General features: G+C 34.4%; 2 protein-coding genes across 3 annotated transcripts; one reads left to right on the top strand and one right to left on the bottom strand.

Annotated features, from left to right (window-relative positions):
- Nucleotides 1-6,851: 6,851 nt before the first annotated feature.
- On the top strand, nt 6,852-7,693 carry LOC119642694. The gene has a single exon (XM_038041928.1). It carries the CDS (start codon nt 6,989-6,991, stop codon nt 7,604-7,606), a length of 618 nt encoding a protein of 205 aa, XP_037897856.1. The 5' UTR covers nt 6,852-6,988; the 3' UTR covers nt 7,607-7,693.
- LOC119642693 (dephospho-CoA kinase) lies at nt 7,683-8,841 on the bottom strand. Of its 2 annotated transcripts, none has more exons than XM_038041926.1 (3): nt 8,617-8,841; nt 8,237-8,558; nt 7,683-8,059 (listed from the first exon to the last, which is right to left on the bottom strand). In XM_038041926.1, exons 1-3 carry the CDS (start codon nt 8,726-8,728, stop codon nt 7,741-7,743), a joined length of 753 nt encoding a protein of 250 aa, XP_037897854.1. In that variant the 5' UTR covers nt 8,729-8,841; the 3' UTR covers nt 7,683-7,740. The 2 variants fall into 2 exon arrangements, with proteins under 2 accessions (XP_037897854.1, XP_037897855.1); XM_038041927.1 differs by having other exon boundaries at nt 8,237-8,528; nt 8,617-8,835.
- Between the last annotated feature and the right edge of the window lie 218 nt (nt 8,842-9,059).

Genomic DNA, 9,059 nt, shown 5'->3' with positions numbered 1-9,059 from the left:
GCACTCCGTTCAGAAGCACTGCACTTTTTCCATCAAATGTCTTGCTTTTTAAGGTATAGGATTTTTCCTGTTTTGAGGCCCATATTATTTGTATAAGCAGACGCGGTAAGCAGGGCCGTAAACTGAACGCAAAAGTTCTTCAGTCTCTGCCGAAAAGTAGCGAACATGCATTTTTTGTAATATATCATAATGAGAATAGAATGTGAAAAATAAGCTTCGTATTCTTTGAGAATCGGTCATGAACCCAAAAAATTTGACTTGGAGATTACAGTGTACGCACGGCCTGCGTAGGCAGGATGTAAAAGTCCGTAACTGGAACGGTCTTTGCGGGAATCCGCAATTGACGTGAAGTCTATGGTGAAGAATCACCTACAGAAACCACAATGGAAATTTTATAGTAACGGATTTGGAAAGGAAAGGGTATTGACGAACAGGTCTCTTCTTTAGTTAAAAAAAATAGTGGAAGATATGTCCGCTAACAAAGAAAGAATATTTATTTAAGAAATAATGGGTCCAAGTAATACCCAAAATTTGCGATAATCAAGGATACCCGGCAATAAGCAATATGAGAAACAGTGGATACATAAGTGCTCTATTTCTCTATGAAACTTTGGAAATTCAGATTTTCTCAAACCTTTTCACAAACCGATTTGAGAGTAATTAGTGGTATGCAGATATTTCTTTTAGCTGTACATACCTACATGTATCGACCACTCGCATGCAACCTGCACATACGTTAAAAGTGGGTTCATACCAAAAAAAAAAAAAAAAAAAAAAAAAAGTGGGTTCAAAGTGCAGTGTACACATAATTCGTTTTACATTAACTTGGCACATCTTCTTAAATAGGAGCGTGCAGCTATGATTCAGATGGAATTTGTTGAAATTTTTATGATTTCATACCCGGTTGCCGAATTTTTTCTTTGTTTTTAATGTTTAATGCTTTTTTTGTAAAAATGTTTTAATTTCTTTACTTTTTTTTAAGAAAACTGCTAACCTCAAGATTTTTATCTTCCCACTAGTAAACATGAAACAGTTTTTCGCAAAAACGATGTATACGGGTGTGTGAGCTTTATATGAGCTTTCAAGGTTACGATCAAATCGTCGTATGCGGTAAGAATTACAAACATTTCATTGGCGAATCATTCCACTGACACTATATAGGAGTACATACAAGTATGTTGGATGAGTTCTGATCAAAATATGTTCTACAAAGAGTTAGTTTGCATTTGTTTACAATTGAGAATAATTGGAAAAAACGAGTTCGAATTTGGTCAAATCTGAGAAAAATTGGAAAAACAAGTTCGAATTTGGTCACATATGAAAATAATCGAAAAACGAGTTCGAATTTAGTCACATCTCAGAGTAATTCAAAAAGCCTGTCCAAATTTTGCTACATCTGAGAAAATATTGAAAAATTTAGTCTGCATTTGTTTACAATTGAGAATAATTCAAAGAGTTTAACTTATAAAATCAAAACGTTCTTTTTTATAATTAAAATTTCACAGTCAATATGCACATAGATAATGAATGTATGATTGTTGTACCTCTATAACTATGTATGATTTTGACGGCTGATTTTCAATGCAAATATACTGGAGATTTCCTATGCAATTCCGCTAACTGGGATTTTTCTGTAAATTATTTAAAAAAACATTGTTTAATTTTAAATGCTTTGAAATCAATTTAGCAGGTTTTTTTCTCTTCAAACATTCGTTTATTTTCATCCAAATTTTTTTTTTTCAAGTTTGAATATTTCCAATTGGTAATATTTGCATAGATAACTCTTTCAATAATATTCTTTTTACCTTTGTCTTTTTGTATTTTCTCTAAGCGTAAAAGTCCTCAAACTATCTTCGTAAATCGACCACTTGAATTTTTTGAGTTTGATCCATTTGTAAATATTGAACATTGCAATATGCATATGCTGGTTTTAACAATTCTGAGTAATAGTTAAAAAGGCCAAAAGTCGAAAATGAAACCTAGTTAACGCATATATAGTTAGTGCCTTACATAAGAAGGCACAAAGGTCGAGAATTCAAAAGAAAGCATATGAAATTGTTTACAAATCAAAGGTAGACTCAAAAGTAGACACAAAAGTAGACTCAAAAGTAGACACAAAGATAAACACAAAGCTAGAATGATAGCAACAGCAACAGTTTTTAATGGATCGGCTTTATAACATTGTTAAAGATCAATATGATCCATTCAGCAACTGATGTTTTTCTTTTAAACAGCATTGTTTATGACATCGATGACGTATTTCGTTATTCCAACCTATCGGTTTTATAACATCATTCATAAAAGATCATCTTTATTTCAATAGCACTAGCTTATCGGCTTCTTGCATCATTATACAGATTGCGGGTCCCTTGTCTCATGAAAAAGTAGGCGCTCGATGCACCTCCATCTTGCGCTTTGATGTACTTCCACTTCAACCGAACTTTGCTCGATTTTCTGTCGTACAACATACAACAATTCTTCTAGCTGAAACTCACGCCGACTTTGGCCTTCCTTTATTCAATGAAGTTATACGTATAACTACATGCAGAACCACAACAAGTCCTGCGACTTTGGCCCTTATGACCCCAGAATGGGAAGGACAGAAAGCCGTTTCCTTTCGGACTGTTGGACGGTTAGGCAAGATTTTCTGCATGCTTGCATATACGTACCGGCACGCTTCTAAAAGGAAAACGCTAAGGGCCAGGATAAGGACAGAATAGAAGCACGAACGAACATTACCACAGTCAACATTAATTGCCTCAACTTACCCTGTCGAATGACTGCTATTGAGACAATGGACTATTCTTCTCTGCATCGGCTGCGTCATTAACACTCTGCACTGGTTTTATAGCATTTGTTGCTTTCTTTTCATACAAACTAAACCTAACTTAGAAAAGTAATTTTAAGATGTAAAATAAATTATCTTAATCTCTTTTCTTTTGTTTGGTATACAAAAGAAAAATGGGCCAGGCCTTTAAATGAAAAAACTATATGTCCAGCAACGTTATGACTTTTTATCAAACAATCTTCTTAAGATTTCAGTCCGAACAAAAATATGATAATAGATCAACAAAAATATGTCGTTCACTTGATGATTGAAAGTGATCGAACGATGAGGCAGCCATGACTATCTCTTACGATGGGTGACAATTCCAAAGAGGATTACCAAAAATGATTTGAAATAATTTATTTTCTTAGATGTATGGTTGCATATTGCTGCTGAAAATGAACGAAGAAATCCGCAGCTGGATTATGAAAATCGAATAAATTTATAATAAATCTGGACACGACCAAATTGTTATTTATAAATGGATAATAAACCGGGACACGACCAAATTGATTATAAATTTTGATCGAACTGAAGCCTTCCGAAATTGCCAAGAATTTTTTTCTATTTCGAGCCCATCAACGTAGAAAATAGAAATGAGATAAATTACAGCTTTTAACAAAAATGAAAGACTCCCGTGTTTTCATTCCTCCACCGGTTAGCTAATCAATTCTAGCCACAACAAGACGTCGTAACTCGGCATGAACTTAACTAAAGATAAAGATGTTAGGATGACAACGCCACCTCCGCCGCCGCCAACACCTGCGGAAATGAAAAAGCCTCAATCATCTGTGGCGACGAATGATATCCCCAACAGGAGGCCAATCAATTTACTGTGGATTCTGAGAAATCAACTGAAGTGCATCAAACGACTGTGCATTTGGAAATTAAATTAGCAACATTGGTTTCTGGAAGCCCTCTTAACAGCTTACAACACGATTTGAAAGCACCCAAGAAAGGGGACAACCCATCGAACAGTCAGGTTAGTATTAACATCTTTGATCATAAGTGTATCTCATCGTACCCATCGTAAATCATTGATTTGTCTACAAAGTCCACCTCTTCAGGAGAGTGAAACTCGCCCACAATCGCCGGTGTGTTTGGATCACAAGTAAATCAGATGTATGAAGTAAGAGTAAGTTGCAAATTTTTTTTTTTATAATAATTTATATTATTTATTTGTTTTTATTTTAATAGGAATTATTTCAGAAAAAATGCGCAACGAGTGGCGGCGTGGTTGTCACGTCTGGGCGGCGCCAACCTGCGAATGACGGCGCGAGTCGCGTTCACCAGTGCGCCCACCTCTTAACAGCTATGATTTGCGGCACCGCTTGAGTTGCACGAATGAGGGCACCTCGCGCACCTCAGTAATAATACACAAGTATTATTACGCATAATATATGTAAGCAATGATATTAATAATAATTTTTATGATATTTATTTTGTCATTATTTTTAGGTAAACCAAAAACAAAAACAACCACCATATCAACACATAAATTTGTGTTGAAGCTCTAGGTCGCAATAGGCACGGTAAAACTCTACGACCGATTTTGATTTATCTATAAATTCATTGATATTTCGCCAGCGTATATAACCTTTATCAATAAGTTCCTAAACAGATGTCGGTACTCCTGAAAAATTAGAATCCTAAAAAAAAAAAATTTTCTGTTAATTCTTACCATATATTCGTACAAGTGCTTGAAATATAATATATAATCTTGTATATATAAATGTATAAAAAATAAGCATTTATCTCCCCTTGTACGTCTCCTGAATAGTTTTATACAATTTTTATAGGCGTGGCATTTGATTTTGCAACGACAAAACTGACGCAAACGTTTTACGCGATCACGACGAAAACGTTTATCAATTATCGGTTTAGTCGCGAACGAAAGTCAACTTTCAGATAAGCGAGTACCTCTCTGCATTTAATAATAAAATAAGTGGCGCATATTTATGAAATAGAGATTTACCCTAAGGCATTCATCGGTTTTTATTCAAATAAGCGTGGCAACTCTAGTTTTAAGACTAAGGTAAATCTTGTGTGCTATTGATAATTTTTTTTCTACATTGTGTTTGGTTTATTTTATTTCTGTTATCAATAACTTTAATAGATCAACAATGAGTCAACTAAATAAACTTAAAGTCAGAAACTTAACTGAACTTCAGGCGCCATTAGCATTAGCAGTCGAAATAACAGAAAATCAAGTTAACGGAAAAGCGCCGGCAAAAACGATAAGAAAAGCTGTTTCGAGAAACCCAAAAACGCCTAGTAAGTGCCAAAATCTGAGCGTTTTAAAAGATCAGTCATCTAATCAAAGGCTGTTATCGACTATTTCAAAAGTTGTCCTAAGAAATGTTGCTTTGAAGAAATAAAGTCAACAGCAACAAGCGAAACAATTATAAAATCGAAATCAAAAAGAGGGGATCGTAAACGTTTACGATGCCGATGCTTTGGGCCGAAAAAATTCCGGCGTATAAGGTTGACAAAGATATTATAATTGTTGATTCGGATGACGAAAAAGAGTTAAAGGAAGACATTAGAAAGATTGACTTAAAAGACCTGAATAACAATGGAAATGAAGCTACCAGCTCCAAAAGCACTAGGAAATCTGTTAATTTTAGTAATTAAACCTCTCTTCAACCAAATGTTGCGGTTAAATCAAAAAACTGCAAGCAACACATCAAAATAAAAGAAATTCCCAATCCTGTTGTGGACCATAATGGATCGATTTTTAATGCGCAACTTTTAACTGCTCAAGAAATAAGTTCGCGTAAATTAATTAAATTAATTTTATAACGGAGAAAGATACATTAAGCATATAAGCACGGTTTTCCACCCTTGGTAGGCGCCACAAATAAATGGTTAAATTCCCTGTTGAAAGCATAGAGTCGCTTTTAATAAATAAATGGTTAAATACCCAACTTAACAAAAATGTTAACGCCAATGTTGAAGGCCCAGCTTTACCGACAAAAGGGATTCGATTCTGGCAAATGCAAAGAACAACTCCAGTCACCCGTTCAAGTCTATGCAGTCACTTCAGTCAGTCAGTCACTTCGCCTAAGTAAGTAAAAGAAGCAACACGAGCATTCAGGTAAACCACTTCTCTAAGCACTTTCAATATTTTCGACAAAATAAAATCCACGACAAAATTTGGTATTCCTTTAGATACAAGCTAGTAAACAAAATATTAAATTGTAACGTAAACTGCCTTTCGATTCTACAAAGCTGATAAAATTCGCGATTATAAAATTTCTTTATTTTATTTTACAAGTTAGCTTGGAATTAAACCGTCATAATTTTTAAACAACGCTCTCGCTAAATTCCCTGTTGAAAGTCAAAGCACAGAGTCGCTTATAATAAATAAAAAACTGCTAAAAATGGTTGAGTGCCCAACTAACACATTCAACTCTGTTAAAATGCAAAGCCGCCAGCTATAAGTTTCTCATAAAATGTTTAAATCCATTGCAAATTGCCGTCGGCACTGCAAAATTAAAAATGCAAATCTCCGTCGGGAAAATGCAAAGTAATCTAAGAGAGCTCTGTTAAAAGTCAAGCAAAGATTTCAAAATCAAAAAGTACTTCCATAACTAACATTTGAGGGTTCCTAAAAATGGATCATTAAACTTTTTCTCATTGTTCTTATTCTATTTCAAAATATAATTAAGTTTTGGCTACACTCCTTTGAAAATGAGGCCGAACAAACTTGAAAACACAGAATTGCATGCGATTTCGCTTTGCTTTGCTTTGCTATATAACGCATAGTCGCTTAAAAACATAGAATTGCATGCGATTTTGCTTTGCAACGTTTGAAAGAGTGCAACGAACGAGCACGTTTTCTCGCTTATGAGATCACTTTTATGCTCATGAGCTCATTTTTTTCTTACGAGACTGTTATTGCCTTACGAATCTGTTTGTTTTTTTGCATAGAAGATAATTTTTGGTTTATGAGGATGTTATGCGCTTATGATTACTTGCTTACGGAACCCTATTTATTTTTTTTTATATTAATGATGACGAATGCATACAAAACAGCTGAGAGTACAACATATTTTTAGTTCAATATAAACCATTTCGTCCAAATTATTCAATTTATTTGTGGATTTTCACAAACCTTGCTGCAAAAATAAAGATAAAAGTTTCTGAAAACATATAAATATGCAAGCTTTAGATATTTTAGAAAAACGCATAGACACTCTGTCTAGAATTTTGGGGCCTGTGCCGACTGCAATTGCAACCTGCACCACAGATACAAGTGATTCGAACAGCACAGTGACAGTTACCGAAAATATAGTGGATTCATTAATATCAGCAAATAATATTATGAACGAAGCAATTTCTGGACGTGAACAAATCAGAGGGCTTATGAATCGTACCGACGAGTTGGAGAAATACTTGGACCCAAATTTTCTGGAGGAAAGCCAACAAGTGTGCGCTAAAGAAGTCTACTTAAATGCTATTAGCCATGATCTGCATTTACAATTTGCTGAATTGGAACAAATAAGAGACCTTGAACCAACATTGGGAGCAGAATACTTTCGTAACATACCCGCGGAGGAGGGTATGGACGACTTGCTACATATAAATATGGAAAATGAGGAAATAGCTCGACAAAGTGAAACGATTGAAGAAAGCTTAATCTTAGCCATGAAACATTACGGTGAAATACAAGAGAAGGTAATGTCATCCTTGGAAACAATGAATAAACGCCTACATAAGCTGGAAGAGAAAATGTTGCAAAAGCAACGCGAAGAAATGAATAAGTCGACAGAATAAAACTTATAAAGATCCGCTATTTTCCTTTATATTTTCTTACTAGACTGGCAACAATAGTTTAATTTTATTTATACAATTACTGTAATAAATGCTTTAAATTGCACGCAAAATATATATGTATAAAAATATTTTACTTATTTCCATCTAGCAACGATGTTAATCTCTGGCAAAAAACTGAAGATTTTGTTCAAATAATAAATAAAAAACAATATGGCAAACACGAAACCTAAAAATGTAAGGCGGTTACGCCAATGTTGCTTGCTCTCCGTCAACATGTTGCAAATCTTTAAAGCTGCTTCCTCGGTATCCTCTACGGATCCTGAATTATCTATAACAAAGTGTGATTTTTCGCATTTTTTCTCCAAAGGCATTTGTGAATTAACTCGCAAATGAGCATCTTCTTCTGACAGTTCATTACGTGCTATTAAACGTTGTAGTTGAGTTTCAGGATCACTGAAAAGGTATTGAATTGGCATTAAGCAATCAAATCACTCCAGATAAAAAAGGCAGTACGAAATTTCGTAGTTACCTTGGCGACTTTAATAATGTAATCAGTGTTCTCATGGTCTATTTCTAGACCATATAAATATTTGAGTTGTAAACCCTATAGAGGACTAAAATATATCTTACCAGGTTACGCATACTATTTTATAGATTAAATCCATTAAAATGCCAGTCTCAAACAATAACGGCAAATCCAGCACAATCCACTGTTTTCCACTCAACAGATGTTTAATAACATGGAAAAATATCGTGCGATGTATTACCGGATGTGTTATCATATTAAGTCGTCCTCTTAATTCTTTATTTTCAAATACAGTTCGCCCCAAAGCTGCTCGATTAATCTCTCGTGTAGGTAGTAATACTGCATCACCGAATTCTTTACGTATTTTATGCCAACAACGTTTTCCAGGCATTACAACTATAATAAAAACATTTTTCAAAATGCAAACTGGTCATGACCTCAATGATATTGAATAATTACTTAACTAAAACGCAAAAAGACTCACTTTCTCGAGCTATTTCATCCGCATCTACAACTGGAATGCCATTTCTTTGAAAAACTCTACTAACTGTACTCTTTCCAGACGCAATTCCACCCGTAATAGCTACAATAAACATTGTGGGAAAATTTGCTTTCTTTTATAACAATTTTTTAACTTAAATTTACAAAATATATATGTTGAAGTTTTGTAGGAAAAATTTATAATTGCCTATATGTCTATTCGTTTCCCATTTACAAACATTATCGAACTGTTAGCTTTTGCTCATATTATTTGATATGAAGTTGGCTGGATTTGAATTTTCCTTCCAGTTCATGTAAGCGGTTGTGTTGCAAATTCTGATACAATTGAAATTTGTGGTTGCCTTCTGATTCTGATACGTATGTGTTTGTTATTTGAAATTCTGATAGCGTACGTGTGTTTTTTGCCAAACCTTGGAACGTACGCGC

Source organism: Glossina fuscipes, unplaced genomic scaffold, assembly GCF_014805625.2.
Source record: "Glossina fuscipes isolate IAEA_lab_2018 unplaced genomic scaffold, Yale_Gfus_2 241, whole genome shotgun sequence".
Classification (NCBI taxonomy): Eukaryota; Metazoa; Arthropoda; class Insecta; order Diptera; family Glossinidae; genus Glossina; species Glossina fuscipes.
Note: the sequence above shows the minus strand (reverse complement) of the source record. Positions and strands in the feature narration are given on the sequence as shown.